Source organism: Myotis davidii, unplaced genomic scaffold (genome assembly GCF_000327345.1).
Source record: "Myotis davidii unplaced genomic scaffold, ASM32734v1 scaffold332, whole genome shotgun sequence".
In the NCBI taxonomy this organism is placed as follows: Eukaryota; Metazoa; Chordata; class Mammalia; order Chiroptera; family Vespertilionidae; genus Myotis; species Myotis davidii.
Window position 1 is genome coordinate 8035686 of NW_006285779.1, and position 18462 is coordinate 8054147.

Below are 18462 nucleotides of genomic sequence, written 5' to 3' on the forward strand. Positions count from 1 at the left end.
CCTGAGAAAAGCATGAAAGACCCTTGAGGGTTTCAGTGAACTTAAACTTTTAAAGCCAAAACCATAAAGAGGAGAATCTTTGAGGAGAGGAGGTGTAGTAATTGGGGGCCTGGGGCTTCTTCCCCTGGCTTAGCCCCTGGGCACCCTTCTTCAGTCGGGAGGTCTAAGAGGGCAGGTCAGCCAAGGATCGGCGTCCACATAGACTCAGCGCGGGGCTCTCCTGGGCTGAGCTCCCTCCTGCGGGTGAGGGGTCGGGCCTGCCCCTCCAGGTGAGTGAGCCGGTCCTCGGTTTGACCCGAAGAGAGATGTAGACTCCATCAGAGTCTACGCTGAGGATTTGCTTAAAAACTTGTCTAGAATTGTTTTTTTCTTCAGATCATGTTATGCTGCTGTTTCTAATGGTCGTCCTTCTTTCCATTTCCCCTCCTCTCTCCTTTTTCTCTGTCTTAATATTGTGTCTTGAAAATCATACTAAAGGTTCTCTCTCCCCCACGCCCTCCTCTCCCTAAAGTGAGCCACTTTGCATGGCAGCCCCCTGCCCTCCACGGTGCCTCCAAGGACTCGCTGTACCGGAGCTCACCAAAGCCTTATGCCCCACCCGGCACCTCCAGCCAGCAGAGCCCCTCACCACCCCAGCCTGTCTCTGTCCCCCTGGCAGCCAGATCAGCTCCCCAAGGTGTGGTGTGTCCTGGGCCCTCACTTCCAGGTTCCACGTCCCCCAGTGCTTCATCCCAACCCCAGCGCCACTGTGCAGCCACCAGGACAGTTTATAGTGGGAATGTGAGCTCTAACCCACGTCAGAAGGCAGTTGGGAATAAAAAGGTCAGCAGCTTATATGTACCTTGTTTAGCCAATAACATTTGCCCGGTGGCATCGGAAAGCTGCTCTCGTGTTGCACGTGACCCAGCCCAAGGCACTCGAGCACTGGCTCCCAGCATTGTCTCCAGCTCAGCGGGCACGGGGAGGCCACGCTCTGCTCCTCCTCACTCTTCCAAGCTGTTCTTTGACCCCCGTAAAGATGCTGGTAACCGTGGCGAGAGTCCTTCCCTGGGGACTCGGCCTTCGTTCCCAGATGCAGTGGGACCACCTGTGCTAGGCCCCCAGGTTACCTCTGATCCCGAAAACCGGAGGAGAAAAGAACCTTACCTTTTGCAGCCGTGTTATCCAGCCAAGGCAAGGAACTAGGAATGTTTGTGTGTCTGCTGCGTCTCTTTGGAACTCATGTGAGAGCTCGTTTGTGTTCCGGGCTGCCCTCCCCTCCTGTCCTCGTTAATACCGCTGCAGCTTGAATCCCGAATTCTCTAAACATCTCAGCACAGTCCTTTCTGTCTCCCCATCTGTCTTTCCTGTGAATATGGAAGTATGCCAGAGTGTGGAATACGTAGCCTGATAATACGGTGGGACACGGCGTTTATGTTTTATAACAAGTGCCAAAGAAATTGTATTTACTCCCAAGCTTTCAGGCTCCGCAAGCGGCTCTGGGGGTTAAACACAGCCTGCCTGCCTGTTCTCTCTCTTTCTCTCTCCTAAAGTGTCAAAAGGATTCAAAAATAGATGGATGGAAAGTAAAGTTGGATGGGGTTCCCTCTGTGTCATAGAGTGTCAGGAGGCCAGCTGGCTAGCACCGACTGTCTCATGCACCCTGAGCAAAGGGCACCGATTAAATAGTTCTCAGAGTACATCATTGCATGTCCACGCTCAACTGTTTAAATATGGAATTCCTTCTCCCCTGCTGCCATACCCCTTTGCGTAACGACCCCTTATTTCCTACAGGACGCCACTTCCTCCAGCCCAGCCCAGCCTGAGGTCATAGTTGTCCCTCTCTACCTGGTTAATACTGACAGAGGGCAAGAAGGCACTGCCAGACCTCCAGCACCTCGGGGGCCACTGGGCCCCCCAGTCCCGGCGGCCGCCCCTGCCGGCTCACCTCTGACCTTCCCGACTCTAGATGATTTCATTCCCCCTCATCTGCAGAGGCGGCCCCACCACAGCCCGCCAGCCAGCGCTCCGGGCCCCCACCCCCCTGTTAGCCAGACACCACCATCCTTCTCACCACCGCCTCCGCTGGTCCCCCCAGTCCCGGAGGGCCTGCACAGCGTCTCGGAGCCTGACCTCACGGGAGCTGTTTCAAGTACCGTAAGCTTGCTGGGGTCCCTTCCTCGCGGCTTTCCTGAATGTCTGCCCTGGCAGTAAAGCCCTTCTCACTGGAGTACTAAGTTCCGAGGGAGTGCTGCCTGCCTGTGCTTGCGTGATGGCTGGAGCCGGGTCTGCTGTCCCGAGTGCATGCCTCCGTGTGTCCCGGGCTCTCGCGGCTGCTCACGGTCTCCCTCCCTCTTCCTCGCTGTCCTGTTCGGAATGCACATCTTGCTGAAGGAACTTGGTCCTCCGCCGAGAAAACACCCTCTGTGGCCTTGCCTCTGGCTAGGTGTGCTCCCCACAGGCAGGCAGGTGTACTGTTGAGAGCTGAGGAAAGCTACGAATCAGGTGGAAAAACCAACAGCCGTTTCTCCACCGGGGGGCAGGGGAGGAAGAGAGTCACTCTTGTGTGGATTTAGCAATTAAACAAACTCGTGTCCACAGCCATGGCAGAGACTAGGTTTAAAAAAAGAGTTGAATATGATTGAGAAAATGGGTATAAAAGCCTTGTACGAATGTTAGGACTATTTCCTCAACAGGCAGATACTTGCTGGGGACCCTGAGTAGTGGCTCCCAAGGCCTTTGTAGCAAAACAGCGCCTCACTGGACATGAAGTTAAAGGGCCCATCCTGTGAGGGACAGGCCCCCAACCCAGGGGCGAAAGCCCAAGAGAAAGACTTCATTGAATCCCCACCGTGTTCTGGGCATTCTTCTCAATTCTCTACGAACAAGGCACAGCCCCTGCTCTTAGAGAGTTCATCTGAGCTGTGTTCTCAAGCTCAGAGTATGTGACTCATTGAGCGGCAGGAAAATGCATTTAAATAGTCCTCTCCAGGTTATACTCCTGGAGATTCTAATCAAGTGGGTCTGGGGAGGGATCTAGGACTCAAACTACGTGGTAATGTGCATCCTGGGGGATTCTGATGCTGAGTGTGCGTGGGCCACATTTTGAGATGTAGGGCCATGCAGTTGGCTGATGGAACTAATGTTCACTGGCATCCCTTGTATGCCTCCAAAACAGGCTCAAGTGGCTCATTAAACTGAAGCGAGTCACGCAGTTTAATCAAGCAGGAGGGAAACTTTGGGGGGAGGGAGGCTTTTAAGAGAAATTCCAGTGAGATATCAGGTACAATGCTGGGACCCTTCTCAAAACTCTAGATGCAGCACAATGGGTTAGGTCAGGACACTGTCAAACGTGGCCCGGGGGCTTGGATGTCCTAGTTTTGACCTCTACAACTCCGCCCAGGTGGAGAAAAATGCTAAATTGTTCCCTGCTGCACTCATCTTACCGTATCTCAACTTAAAGGTGAATTTAGCAGCTGCCCTTGTTTTGGAGAATATGGGTGCTCTTCCCTTTGGCATAGAATGTGTCTCTAGAGCAGCGTTTTCAGTGTGCTCACATGCATGGTGAGCAGTTCAGTTGAGTAGATCTAGGTGTTCATGTTGAGTTTGTTCAGGTAGACCAGGACAGGTGAGTTGGGACAATGTCCTCAGTTTCTCAAACCCCACTGACGTATAGACTTCCCAGGAAACTTCAATTGGCCTGATAACTTCTAGTTTGGCCCAAGTAATGAAGTAGAAGGTGAAAAGGGCAACTGTTGGGTTCCTCCCCTGAATGAGGTTCGTTAAGCAGAGCAGATCCCCGTGGATGGCGGCCAAGCCACCATTGATACCTGCTCCATCTGCAGCCATTCACGTTAGTCCAGGTTCTGAATCTAGTCAGTAACCAGACTTGTGCCACAGAGTGAAGTTTATAAAATGGTAATGCTCACATGGTCCTTCCAGGCCTCATGGGCAGTACGCACACTTCAGAAAGCTGTGTGCCCTGACTCTCGTGTTTCTTGGCCGCATTAGGGCAGTTTTCATGGATATGTCATTTATTTGTGTTATATCACTTTGGAAGTAAATAGGATGGTGTAATTGTTTTCCCACTTTATAAATGAAAAATTAAGACGAGGCACTTTTGTACAAGACCATATTGTGCCTCAAGTCTTGGGGGGAAGTTTCATTCACTAACCTGAGCTGCCACTCATAAGTAGCAGCTATGACATTGGGGCACTTTCAGAAGTGGATGACCAAGCCAGTGGGTTCCAGGAAGCCGCCCCTACTGTGTGTCGGGAGCTGTCCGAGGTCCTGACACTCACATCCTCTCCTGAACTCTTTGTTCTTTTGAACACAAGTTGTTCAGAAGCACCTTTGTTGGTAGGTGGCTGCTGTCATTCATGTGGCATTTTACTACTGAGCCCCTGCTGTCTGCAGGGCATTGTGCTAGGGTAGGGGATGGAAGGAAGAGGATGGGGCCGTGTCTCTAGTTCTGCAGGTACTTACAGAGCCATGATCTCTGATGGAGCATACGAATTGCTTTTATGCCATACTGTTTCTAGACAGTAACAAAGTCTTGTTCTTTAAACCCTTTAAGAATGATATTCTGGCTTTAGGGTCTGTAAATTCTAAAATAGAAACATTGCTAAATTTATAGGTGTGATAGAGGAAACTGTGTACATATCCTTGCTACATTTCGAAGTCTTATGTTTCCTGTCTTTAAAAAGACTGCCCTTATTCCCATCGTGCAAATTGTAATGGTAGGAATAATAATTTTATTGGTATTTCTGGCTGAGACCCTCAGGTTTTTAAAAGTCAGGATTTTCACAAGTCTTCAGAGATCTTTGTCAGTCGGTATTGGAGTGAAAAAAGCGCCGCTGTAGGACAGGATAATATCTGAATCTCAGCAGCAAGTGCTAGCAAGGTGCTCAGTGATGTGGATGACAAGAATAGCTTTCCAAGAGTACCAGTACTTAACCCTTTCTACTCTTACACCTATGGCTTCTTATCTCACATCGTCTCATGTTTCTGTAAACAGTGTACTAAACTTTCCTGATTTGTCCCTATTAAACCAGCTCTCGTGCTCGGACCGCATTTGGAATTGCATGAGTTTTGCATGTTTTTTTCTACTTTGATTTGAATTTGCTTTTTCAGTAACTGGATTGATCCACGTTTCTTACCAGGTGAAAATAATGAATAATGTTGCTGTGACTTTCAGTAACATTATCTTCCCTCTCGCCCCTTACTAATACCAGCGAAGAGAATAAGCATTCCAGATTAACCTTCTAACTGGAATCAATGACATCTCATTGATTACATTTCTTCTTCTAATTAAGGTCCTTGTACAGCCTTAATTTTCTTTTTAAAAAGCATTAGCTCTAGGTTTTGTGTACTGACAGTTATGTTTCTCCTTTTTCAGGATTCAAGTCCTCTGCTAAATGAAGTTCCTTCATCTCGTGTTAGAACTGATTCCCAAACCTTTGCACCAGTCAGCAAGCCATCCTCTGCCTATCCCTCCACGACCATTGTCAATCCCACTATTGTGCTCTTGCAACACAACCGAGGTAAGGGAGCTTCACTGCTCACCTCTCCCTCCGCTCACTGTTCCGTGACCCCGGGACAATAAGTCTGCCTTCCCACGCAAATTTTCACAAATCTCATTCATCTCTGAGGACATCGGCCCCGGTTTCCTCCCACGACCCACCAAGTAGACCGTAGCGGACAGACCTCTGATTTGGGGTGGCGTCTGGTATCAGAATAAGTAAGCTTCTGCAGTGTGTGTTCCACACCTTGGGTGTTCACAGTGTCTTCAGAGGGTGGCACCAAAAAGAAAAAAGAGGCAGAAAGGGAAAGTCTGGGCACCTTAATTCCTCATCATGAGAATTCTCATCACAGCTTTGCTTGGAAACTCTAGGTGCAGTGGTCCCTCTTTTCAGAAGTGCCTGAATCATTGAGCTCTGACATCATGAGTTCTCTAGAAAGAGACATCTTGAGCACCAAACTGTAAAAAAAAACCTAGTGATGGAATATTTTCTAAAATGTCAAACATGTTTTTCTGCCTCTAACACAGAGGCTACTGAACGTCTCAGTGTCTCACCAGCCTCCATTCTTGCCAGCAGTCGGCACACTGGGCCACCTTTCAGCACCCCCTGTGGGGACTGCCTGGCTGTGTGGCCCCAGGCAGCTCGGCCGGTGGGTTCATGTGTGCTTCCTGCAGTTCCATAGGTTGGTTCTTCCCCTTCTTTGCAAGGCATCGTGGGGAAGTAGAAGTGCTTTGAGGTGATAATTCATATGGTGACCCTCTGCTTTAAGATTCCAGAAGATGTTTCTAAATCCAAATATTTCGGTTTTGGAATTCAATAGAGGGATGCGCTTCCCGGTCCCCAAAGGTCTTTGCACTGTGAAATGTAAACTTTTCCAGCTTTCTGGGTGTTTCTGAGTGAGGTTTTATTATTTTATTCCGAGCTCAAAGCTCGGTACCAGATCTTCCTTTCCTGACTCCCTGCTTGCCTACTTCATAGTTTCCCTCCCCTCCGCCTGCCTCTCTCTCTGCCTTAACTTGGATGAGAATGAGAGGCTGAAATCTATTTTTAATTGTTCCCCATATTAAATGGAGTTTTCTGTTTCCTGCTTCTAACTTAAAAAACAGATGAATGAAACATTTTCTCACTGAAAATCTTCCCACTCCAATCTTAGTTATTTTAGTAATTTTATTTTTTTCACTCTGTGTGGCTCCCATATTAATTTTCACCCATGAATCTGTGTTCTTCAAAAAATAAAAAGTGCTCCCACCCCGCCACACACACACTAAATTATGTAAGAGCCCATTCTCCTCTCGGCAGTGGCTTTCCCTGCCCAGAAAGTGTCCGTAATGCAAGACAAAGTGAAATTTTGGTTCTGTATGAACTTCTTTATGACTCATCTTTTTAAAAAATCCAATCACATAGAAGCAAATGAGTTCCCAGAAGGAAAAGCAGTTTCTCTAAAAATGGGATTTATTCCCAAGGCAACTTGGGTTTTGGGAAATGCCAAGTGTAATGTCAGTTACTTCTGCCAAGTCCTCTGACACCGAGTGAGACATCTTTGGGCACAGACATGCCCGTTCTTCCTCTTTGTTCCTTTCCTGAACAAACGGATTCTTCTTATTTGCCCAGATGTCGTTGGTTCTAAATTTCTCTTTTGTCCAAGCCCTGCCCCTGGGTTTAAAATCAGAGATGTGCAGCCTGCATCACACATCCTTCAGAAAAGGATACACGTATATTTGTGTTTTGTTTTGTTTTTTAATGAAAAGTCGCTTCCTATAAAGAGCAAACCATATGTCCCCAAGGAGGTGCGGCAGGAAGAGTCCAGGAGAATGGAAGCGCCTCGCTGGCCGCGCCTCACTGGACTGCTCGTCAGTGGGGTGTAGGTCAAGCATTTTTGGCTTTGCTTTGGAATTGACCCAGCCTGGCAGCTCTGCTTTGCATCATAGATAATACCCGTAAAAAGTTTCTTAACTATTGCAAAGTCTCCTGAGGGAATGATAACTTTACTCCACTTCTGGAATTCTAGTTTAGTTATCCTAAGAAAGGTTCCCTTTTTTCCTGCCTGGACTGGCCCGGGGGTGGTGTGACAATAGCTCCCTCTCTTGCAGCCAGCTCCCTTCGCTGCAAGCAGATGGAGGGCACCGCAGTCTGGCCTGGCTCAGAAGGTCATGCACCACACCGCCCTTGCTCCTCTCCTGAGACTGCTTTACATGTGTAAGAGGGCAGATTGCTTATGATCAGTCTGGTAGGAGGACTGGAATCAGAAAACTCCCAGGACTGAAAGAGTTGCATGGGTTCCGTAGCTCCAAGCTTCTCAGTGTTTTGTTTTTAAGTTTTTAAAAATGTTTACTTGATTTGAGAGAGAGAGAGAGACATCGATTTGATGTTCCATTTATTTATGCATTCATTGGTTGATCCTTGTATGTGCCCTGACCAGGGATCAAACCCACAACCTCCGTGTATCGGAACAATGCTCTAATCAACTGAGCTCCCGGCCAGAGCAAAGCTCCGCAGTCTTGATTGTGCCTAGACTCTGGGGGGGAGGGGGGTCTTCTTGATCTGCAGATGCAGATGCAGATTCAGGAGCTCTGCAGCAGGGCTGAGGGTCTGCGTTTTTCAGCAGCTCGCAGGGCGTGTTGGTGCTGTTGGTCCATGGACCTCACTGGAGATCAAGAGCTCTTTGGTCTCCAGACTTCTGTCAAATGAAACCGTCTGGGGAACACCCTAGGGCTGCTAATTTCTAACTTTGCTAAATAACACCCCTGAAAGACAGTTGCCGTTATCCTCATCACGTGTCATTCCAGGAAAGAAGGGCCTTGCACACTTGAGAAGTGGGAACAACATAGTGTTTTAAACGGGTAACTTGGCTTTTGCCTGCTGGGGAAGAGCCTGCCCCTGGCTTGGAGACCAGAGTTCGGGATCCGTGGACCCAGTGAGCGCTTTGATTTAACAGATTGGGAAATGGAGGTGACGACTGGTCAGTGTGGCTGGCAGCGCGGTGCTTCGAGCTCTGCCGGCCTCTGTTGTCCAGCCGTGTGAGTGAGCCTCGTCCATGGGCCCGACGTGGACAGGGCTGCTTCCACCAGCTGCGAGCTCTCTTTACTTCTTGCCCACGCTGATTCTGCAGGGAGGATGGGGACGCAGCCACGGGGGATAATGACAGCACCCATGGCTGGCAGGCTTTCTGTGTTTATCTATGTGGCTGCTTTATATTTAGCAGCTGTGGAAGGTAGAGGTCATTTTTGTCCGAATGCTGTAGCACGTCCACACAGGACTCTGCAAACAAGAGGTTGACTCCTTCCTCACGAGTGCCCAGGAGGGTGAGAACCCATAGACCTCAGTGTTAAGGAAAGGGGCGTAGTGATTAGAGTTGGAAAGATCCTTGGACTAGAGATAAGGAGATTCCAGGTTTTAGACCAGTTCTGGTTTTCAGTGTCTTCTTGAGTAGTTTGTGCCCCTCATTGAGGGTGTCTCAACCACCCTGACCTACCTGCTAGGGTTGTTGCGAAGATTAAAAGCATTAACCTGTGGGAAAGCTCTTAAAACAATGCCTGGCATCTGCAAGCGCTCAGGAGGTGGTAGCTGCTATGGTTACCATTGCAATTACTTCTCCTCAGAAGGTACCAAGACTGGGTTGAGGTTCTGCATTTTTCAGCAGCTCGCAGGGCGTGTTGGTGCTGCTGGTCCATGGACCACACTGCCCCCTTGAAGTCAGTGGAGGTGGGAGGGTCTCCTTCCGTGACCAGGTTATCCTGAGATACGATGTAAACACCCAGAACAGTGACGGTGCCTGAGTCCTGGTGCAAACCCAGGGGCAGGCGGATGAGATACCACGCTTGGATGACAGGGCCGCGTCAACACGCTGCTTTCACTGGATGCACAGTGTTTTAGCATCTAAACCCAGAGGACAGTGAGGACACAGATACTGGGATCCTAATGAGTTGTGCCCGGATGTCTCGGTTTCACCACGTCTTTGTAAATCTCACACAGTGTGTTTTTTCTTTTATCACAGAACAGCAGAAACGACTCAGTAGCCTGTCAGGTAGGTGAGAAATATTTATTTACACATTAGCACCTGTCCATGTTAAAGCTGGCTTCCGGTCACCATTGATGTTCCGTCAGCACAGTCTTATGAGCTCTCCTGGTGTGTGTGGGCGGGGGGCGGGGAGGGGGAGGGCTCTGTTTGATGCTGGTTGGCTAGGATGATGAAACCAGGTGTGGGTCATGCCTCCCTGCAGCTTGAAGGCTGGGGGGGCCAACCAGACAAGTGACCCAAACTAATAGACGTGTCTTGATGGGTAAGATATTCTGAACAAACATGTTGGCGGAAATTGTGGGGAAACCCATTTCCGTGGCTTCTGTCGTCACCCTGCTTTGAATCCTGGTTCTATCACTTACTAAACAACGAATCCGTTTCTTACATGTTCTGCTTATAAACAGCTCGGCCGAGCCTTGGCATTCACTAAGTGCATGATGGGTAGTCACTGTTTTCAGTAGCTGCCTCCCTTGATTGACATCATTTGACTGAGTGTCTACTTTGTGTCGAGCACTGAGTAGGCTCTGAAGCCATGAAAGGGAGGTGTGCTGCCCTCACAGCTTGTGTGGTGGCTGTAACCTTGTGTTGGTCATGGCCCCATCTGGGGATCTGTGAAGGCGGTAGATTCATTATCTAGAAGAAGCCACGCATGTGAAAACACACGCCTGTGGTCGTTTGTAGATCTTGAACTCCGGGGTTAAAAGTCCCTGATTTGGTGGATAGCAAAAGCCACCACTTTCTGAGCCGCTGCTCCATGATTCCTGTGTTGCTTCGTCCCACTGCTGCCCTTGGGCTTCGTGGAAAGCCCGGGTGGGCAGGACATGGGGTTCTCACACTCTCTCAGCTTTATCAGGACTTGGCTGTGGAGCCAGGACAGGCTGTGGCCCCAGCCCAGGTTGCTGAGAACAGGGTGGCTCGGGGTGGGGGAAGGGAAGGTAGCCCCTGTGGGCTCCTTCCTGCCTCTGGGAGATTGAAAGGAGCAGTGGAGTAGATTTTTAAAAGGTACCCAAACACAAGTTAGACCCAGAGTTTGGTCCTGGCTCGTCCCTCTTTTGGCTGTTTATCCTCGGGTAAGTGACTTCACCTCTTTGAGCCAGTTTCCTCATGTGGGAAGTGGGGTGACAGTCCTTGCCTCTGCAGGATTGTGTGTCCACAGGAGGCTTTGGGACATTCTCTGCACACTGCAAAGTGCTATATAAATGCCAGGGCTTGTCTACCGTGCCACCAGCCCGGGCCACTTTCCGGCTTTGAAAGAAGCCTCGTGCTCTGTCCTCTTTGGGTTTGGGGACAGATCCACTCATGGGGTTCAGAGAGTGGCACATCTCTAGCTCACTAAACGTTGGTTTTGGTTTAAAAAGAAGCACCATTGTGTTCAGAGCTTCCAGCGGGCCTGGTACTCCACCCTGTGCCCGGAGTAAGTGAGGCTCTGCCATCTCACCTGCGGGGATGGCACTTGCCAGCCACCCTCGGGGGCTTCTTGCTCAGTGAGGTTCAGCTGTGGGAAAGAGCCCCTGGGGCTCATGGTCCCCTGGGTGGACAGACAGGAGAAGGGGCTAGGACAGGGGCGCTCCCCCAAGAGAAGTGTCAGCAGGCTGTAACCTCAGTCACAAAGCTTTCCCACCCCTCAGAGAGAGAGGCCCGGTCTCAGGCTGCCGGCACCATTGTTTACTGAGCGGCTCATTCCAGGATCTTGCTTTTGAAAGCACGGTATGAAACTGGAAGGAACTGCTCCAGAGCGGGAGGCGTCGGCAGCTGCTAGTGCAATGATGGCGAACCTATGACACGCGTGTCAGAGGTGACACGTGAACCCTTTTTTTGGTTGATTTTTCTTTGTTAAATGGCATTTACATGTATAAATATCAAAAATATAAGTCTTTGTTTTACTATGGTTGCAAATATCAAAAAATGTCTATATGTGACACGGCACCAGAGTTAAGTTAGGGTTTTTCAAAATGCTGACACGCCGAGCTCAAAAGGTTCGCATCACTGGCCTAGTGAGATGTAGCAGAAGCCCTCACTGCAACCCACACGTCACCTGGGTGACACAGTGAAGTGTCACTTTGGGTTTTCACTGTATAAAGAAACAGTTTTCCCCCAGAGGCTGCAGTTCCGCCCTCCGTATATTGAAATCCACTCAATCATGAATCACATGATCACAAGCTTCTAAAAAACGATAATTCGGGGCTAATTTTTGTAGATCAAAAGGACTCTGGCAGCTTTGGAACAAATCCATGGACGGTCAGGCTGGGTTTTACAGTTAAGTGTTGTTAGAGCCACCTGCCATAAAAATTTTTTTAATTTCCTGGACCCCAAAACCATGAGAATGGCATAGATGCGATCTAAAGAAATGACATTGAAGAGTGAGGAATACGAGCACCTCCAAACGCCAGCGAGACAGAGCTTGAAATCTTTATTTTTAACAATTTTTGATTGATATTTAGAGGGAGAGAGGAAGGGAGAGGGAGAGAGAAACATAGATGTGAGTAAAACATTGATTGACTGCCTCCTGCACATCCCCTACCGGGGATCAAGCCCAATTCCTGCGCATGTGCCCTGACTAGGAATCAAACCAGCAACCTCCTGGCTTATGGGCCGAGCCCAGCCAACTGAGCCAGGGCCAGAGCTCGAAATCTTGATCCCATTTAGGCAAGCCTTTCCAGGGGGGAGGAGAATGCTCAGCTGAGCCGTTTGGAGGGGAGACTCTGGTAACTTGAAATCCCCTGATATGTTGCATGCTTCCTGCCAAGTCCCTGGCCTTCTGTTGGAACTTCCTGGGAGTAATAGAACCCATTCTATGAAACAGTCTGGTCTTGACATCCTTTAGGGCTCGTGGTGATGATACCGGGATCAGGTTGTCTGAAGGGCTCCCTGAACCGAGTCTCCCACAGAATGTTTAGAAAACGTCCTATGGCCCTGGCTGGTTTGGCTCAGTGGACAGAGCGTTGGCCTGTGGACCGAAGGGTCCCCCATGTTCAATTCCAGTCAAGGGCACATGCCCAGGTTGCAGGCTCGATCCCCAGTTGGCGGGCTTGATCCCCAGTTGGCGGCGTGCAGGAGGCAGCCAGTCAATGATTCTCTCTCATCATTGATGTTTCTCTCTCTCTCTCTCCCTCTCCCGTCCTCTCTGAAATCAATAAAAATATATTTTAAAAAAAAGAAAGAAAGAAACGTCCTATGACCACAGAATAAACCTGCATTTTGGAAGTCAGTGTGACATCCAGGCAGAGTCACTCCATGGAGCAGACTGTGAAAGTCACAAACCCTGAGGGTGCCCACGGATGTGTTGCCCCTCCCCCCAGCCTCCCCTCCACACACGACAGCTCCATCTTCAGCACAACGTTGCCTGCACCCTCGGCTTCCAGCTAGCACTCGAACCTTTTCCTTTCTCAAAGATGAGAGCCTCCTCCTCAAGCAGTGAACAGATGCCTGTTGAGTATTGATTCATCTCCAGGGCACATCTCAGTCCCCGCAGCCTCACCAGGCTTCACTGTAGGCCTGTAGACTCCCCTGGCTTGGACCTTCTGCCCCCGAATCTTGTGACCTCTCTGGTTGGCATAGTTCTTCCATGCCCACCTCCCTACTTACTACCCCACTTCCTGCTTTTATATTCATTTCTTTTCCTGCGATCTGGCATCTACCCCCACTGCCCTCCCAAAATTACTCCCTCAGAGTAATCCTGTGACTCTTCGTTTGCCTAATCTAATGCCTCCTCCTCTGCTTCAATTTCTGTTTTGAGGTTGGTTTTTTAATTTATTTTTTGACGTATTTAACCACCCACTTCTTGGCATTGTCTTCTGGTTTCACTGGCACCTCCCTGTGCCTGTGGTTCATCTCCTACCCCTCTGGCGACTCCTGCATCTTCTGGGGAGCCTAAGACTGCGACAGTCCTTGGTGCATGAGTTCAGCCCTTAACTCTCTCGTTTACCTCCTCCACTGAGCTCTTCCAGCTCCTTGATCTCAGCCATCACTTTCATGCTGATGGCTCCAGAATTGCACTCCTGCTGGGGCCTCTCACCTGGGCTCCGCTCCCACATTTCTTCTAGGGGTTCTAGGGCGTTTCTTCATGAACATCTCACTGTCACCTCTAAGTTACCGTGTCTAAATGGAAGAGGCCATCCCTCCCTGCCTTCCCCAGCCCTGTTCCCTTTCCTTTGCATGGGAATGCATAGCACCGGGCAGGGACTTAGTAAATGCCTTCCCATAACGAAGTGACATGGAATAATAGGTTAAACGGAGTAATTTTATAATCTGTAGACCGCACATGGAACGTTTATTAGCTCTTTGTAACTTCCAATCCTGAATCAAATTTAAAATATTCTAATGTGCATTAAGCAATGTAGAGCTTTCTGAGCATTTTGGCATGAGTTATCTAGTTAGGTCCTCTCGTAGCATCCCTGTGAGCTTGCCAGTGGAAGGATTATCCCCATTTTTGGATGAGAAAACAGGGGCACGGAAAAGTTCAGTGACTCCCCCAAGGTGAAACAAGGACTTTCAAGGAATGAATGGCCACCTCTTGGTGGTTTTACCTTCTCCCTGACAGTCAGCAGCCTCCGGCGTATACCTCTGCAAATTTTTTAAAGGGCCAGATGGTAAATATTTTAGGCTTCGCATGCCATATGGTTTCTGTCACAGTTACTCAACTTTGCCATTTTAGCTTGAAAGCAGCCATAAATAATTCGTAAATGAATGGGTGTGGCTGTACTCCAATAAAAGTTTATTTACAAAAACAGGTGGCCGGGCCTGGTTTGCTGACCCTTGCGCTACATGAAACTCGTTCCAATTGAGAATTAGCAAGCACACTTCCCCCAGCTGGATTGTCTGAGAGGGTGTTTTTTTTGGGGGGTGGGGGGGTGGGGAGGGGCGGTTTGCTTTGGAGCCACCAGAAGAACTTCGGCTAATGGTTGTTTTTCACTTCCAGATCCTGTGTCAGAAAGAAGAGGGGGAGAACGGGACTTGGCAACAACCCAGGAAAAACCCGCCTCTCCTGGCAGGTCCCCTGACAAAAAGGCCAAGGATGACAGCAGGCGGGTGGCTGAGAGCACGCAGGGCCTGAGCGATGTGTCCATGGACGAAGTGGGCATCCCACTCCGGGTACGAGTCCCGACCAAGTCCTTTCTGGGCCACCTCTCAGCCAGGGACAAGTGTACAGCCCTGCGCGCATGTGGGCCCCACCGTGGGTTGCAAAGGCCTCGTGACGAGGGTCCTCACCACTGTCCACTGTCCGAGCCCACTGAGGGCGCAGAGCCTCAGAGCGCTGTGCTCCAGCCTCCGGGCCCACCTTGGTCCTGGGCTCCGCGTGCAGCAGCTTTCCCCAAAGAGGTGCCCTACATCTCGTGAGAAAAGGGATTTCACGGTTGAGTGAATGTGAAGAAATGCTTCGTGGAACAAGGGCAGGGAGATTTCTCTGCAGCAGAACTGAGAGGCGTTGAGAAGTGCGTGTTGAAGAGGAGAATGTTGCTGGCCTCCCCACCCATGGACACGTTATTTACTAATCCATGGAGCAGACTCGGAAATTGTTAGTCCAGGGTTAGAGAGCGCAGGGGAGAGTGAGGCTCAGGGTCCCTGTTCACGGGTTCTGGGAGCAGTTCCCCTGATGGGAGCAAGCCCGTCACCCAGCATGAGAGGGAAACTAAGGCAACCACAGAATGGCTCGGCCTGCCGAGGCCTCAGAACAGAGTGGTCTTGGGGTAGCCTGCCCAGCCCACCCCCCGGTACAGGCATGCCAGCCTCCTGCAGGCCCTCAGGGATTCCAGGGAAGCCCGACTTTTGAAACTGGATTAGGGTGAATTCCATTCCTTGCCATGTGCTTTTCGGTGATTCCCTTGAGCTAGTGTACAGGGTTATGTGCCCGTTGGAGAAGGCTGATAGAACAGCAGTAGCTCAGCCTCCAAAGAAATGTTGTCCAGTCCTATGTAAGAATAGTTGTATAACAATAATGAGAATTATTACCAGTAGTGATCACAGCTACCATTTGCCAAGTGCATTATCTCATGTAAACATCATTCACTTTACAGGGTGGATAATAATATTGTTCCCATTTTATAGATGAGGCGGCCCTTCCACTCTTCTCCTCACCAGCTCTGTCGGTTTGGACGCTTTGATTCATTTTTCCTCATCTGTAAAGTGGGAGTGATACTATCTGGTCTAACCACCTATCTGTCCCTGTTCTTGTTTATTTTTATCTTAAAAAATAAATGAATAAACATGAGCCCAGCTGTGTGAATAGGATGACGGCTCTGGCATTGGCTGCTATAATGGATTACATTTTATCAAGTGTATTCTGAATCTGGCCCCATGCAAGGTGACTTAGACACACTTCTACAGAGTAATCTGGGATGGACAGGGCAAGGCCTGACAAGCGAATGTTCTTTGTCTCGTGTATGTTTCTAGGATGTTTTACTTTAGTTTAGTCATCTGTGTATGGAAAGAGACTGTCTGTAAAAATGAAGTTTTAAAAAGTTCTATTAAAACGGACACCTTTTGAAGTGTATCTTCGTCCACTGTTGTCAAAATCTGTGTCCTGTGGGCCAAATGTTACTCTGCAGATTCAGGTCTGAATCTCTTGGTTTGTCTGTTCTTTCTGAAAAGTCTTGCATTTTTAAAAAGAATATTTAAGTGTGGGATCACAGGATGTATAGAATTACGTGAGTTTGGACTTGAGCTGTTGTAATTGTAGAAGTTCTGAAATGTACCAAGATTTCCGTTTCATGTTACTCTTTGCCTTTCTCTTTCTCCAGAACACCGAGAGATCCAAAGACTGGTACAAGACCATGTTTAAGCAGATCCACAAACTAAACAGAGGTACTGGTTTGCTCTTGTAGAAGCTCTGCTGTGCTCCCATGCTGATTGTTGTGGTGAGGGCATAAACCCCCTTTGCTAGGATGCCAGGACTGGCCCCTGCGGCTTGACCTCATTAAGCGCCAGCCTGCCTGAGCCCAGCAGCCACCTCCAGAGCCAATGGGGGGAGGGAGCACTTGGGTGCCTGCCTCACGTAGGGGATTGAGGTCAGCGTAGAAGTCCTGCCCAGATGTTGTGGGATGCTACAGGCCCTGCTTCCTGCGTTCTGGCATCTGCCTGCCTGGGATGCAAGCTGCTCCAACTTACCCCTGCTTCCAGCTTTAAGGGCACCTCCTCATGTCAGCCCGTGACTGCCTTGTAGGAGAGCAGGTTGAGAAAGCACTGAACCAGGAGTTAAAAACTGTTCTGACCTGGAGTCAGTTCCCCAGGACTCATCTGGTCTTGGACCAATCACCTACCTCTCTCTGTCTGTCCTGCTTCCCTTCCTCCAAGGGATGTTGCAAATTCTGCCTGTGAACAGCACGCCTTCTCCCCCTGTAAGGTGGTGTTAATATGAAAAATAATCTTCCCCATCTGGAGCCAGCCGTTGGCAGGTAGCCCTGAGTCAGTCAAGAGCTGACAGTCCAAAGCCCGTTCACGCTGGAAGAGAAGTGCTTCCAAGTCGGGCCGGTTGGGTGGTAGCAGGTTCTCCGCATGGTGGGAGAGCCCCAGGCCAGTGCTCGGGCAGGTCATAACCCTCCAGCTCCCATCGCCTCTGCCGCCAGTCAGCTGATAGGCAGGGATGCAGCTGCACCATGGGAAGGTACCACGCCTCCCTCAGGCAGAGCATCCTGTCCTTCCATGTGGCCAAATCCAGTCTGGCTGCCTGGCACGGATGACACACACAGGCAAAGAAAAAGTGTCTGGTCAGTGTTGGCCTAAGCCACAAATAACCAATCTCTCTGATGAGCTGTGGATGCCAGTGAAGGTCACTGTTAATTACCCCTGCAGTGTTCAGTGGTGCCCCTCTTCAAACTCTCTAAATATTGAGATGCTCGTGTTCTGTGTTTTGGAGCCAAAAGAAAGTCCACTGTAGTTGGGTGGATGAGCTCCGTCAGGATGGCGAAGTTAATGGCCAGGTCTCTCTGATTGGATAGTGCCAATTCCTCTGGTTACTTCCTGAAGCTGATGTCCCTTTCCTCCAGCAAGCTGTGTCTCACCTTTAGCCTTTAGCCCCAGCTCTGGCAGTCCCGATGTGGGGATACAGGCACACGTGTGAAAAATATGTGATTCTGCCTCACCAGCAGTGTGGGCCACTCACATGTTATAGCTGTTAACTGCTCAACTGCAGGTCCTGAACAAAACTGTCTGCCTTCATGGTAGGCAGAGGTATGGAAAGATGAAAACCTCAGTTGTTTGCCTTGACTCCAATGTCCACAGCACGAGGTTTGATTTATTTTACAAAACATTTTATGATAGTGTTTTCATTACATACTATTTATTAGCAAACTTTAATATTCTTTGCCTATAAAAGGTAAAAACTTGACGCTTTGTGTTAAATGCCTCTTGCTTTCTGGAGCCTATATGTACGTAATTCTTTGTCAAAGAAAAGAAATGATATGGTCTCTTTAGGTGTGTCTCAGTACTTCAGGCAAAAGGACTGGATTTTTAAACGCAGTGTGAATTTCTCTCATATCGCTAGTGAAGCTTATGTTCCGGAATTCAAGGAGCCTAAATTGTGTGTGGATTCCTACTCGTTCATTCTCTCCATTTGTATCTTCCTCTATTCTCTCTCCCAAACCTGCTCCTCTGCCTAGACACTCCTGAAGAAAACCCTTATTTCCCTACGTACAAATTCCCTGAACTTCCTGAAATCCAGCACAATTCTGAAGGTACCATAAACTTAGACAGTGTATCTGTTGTGCTAGCCTTAAATTAATTCTTATAGTTCCATTATAGGAATGAGACTTGGCTTTTAGATTTTATTTCTATAGTTGTTTTTGGTTGGCGAAAATTTTATTTCACTCATTTGCATGACGTGCTATATTAAAATGACTAAGACCTCGCTAATACATTAACCTGTTTTAGGTGTGATGCCCACGGGCTTTAATAACACTAAACTGGTAATCACTCATTGGAAAGAGTCAGTGGGGGATCGGTCAGTTC

At 49.1% G+C, this 18462-nt stretch overlaps 1 protein-coding gene across 17 annotated transcripts in view; it reads left to right on the top strand.

Moving 5' to 3' along the window:
• SORBS1 (sorbin and SH3 domain containing 1) overlaps positions 1–18462 on the top strand; it is a 196897-nt gene that overhangs the window by 105986 nt on the left and 72449 nt on the right. For 8 of the 17 annotated variants that reach the window (XM_015559393.1, XM_006756633.2, XM_006756636.2 and 5 more), the window contains 6 exons: positions 1774–2136; positions 5378–5522; positions 9496–9525; positions 14438–14610; positions 16257–16320; positions 18114–18188. In XM_015559393.1, the coding sequence (XP_015414879.1) occupies positions 1774–2136; positions 5378–5522; positions 9496–9525; positions 14438–14610; positions 16257–16320; positions 18114–18188 (850 nt within the window). The remainder of the gene's footprint in view (positions 1–1773; positions 2137–5377; positions 5523–9495; positions 9526–14437; positions 14611–16256; positions 16321–18113; positions 18189–18462) is intronic. The other 9 variants (XM_006756644.2, XM_006756640.2, XM_006756642.2 and 6 more) reach the window with 4 other exon arrangements.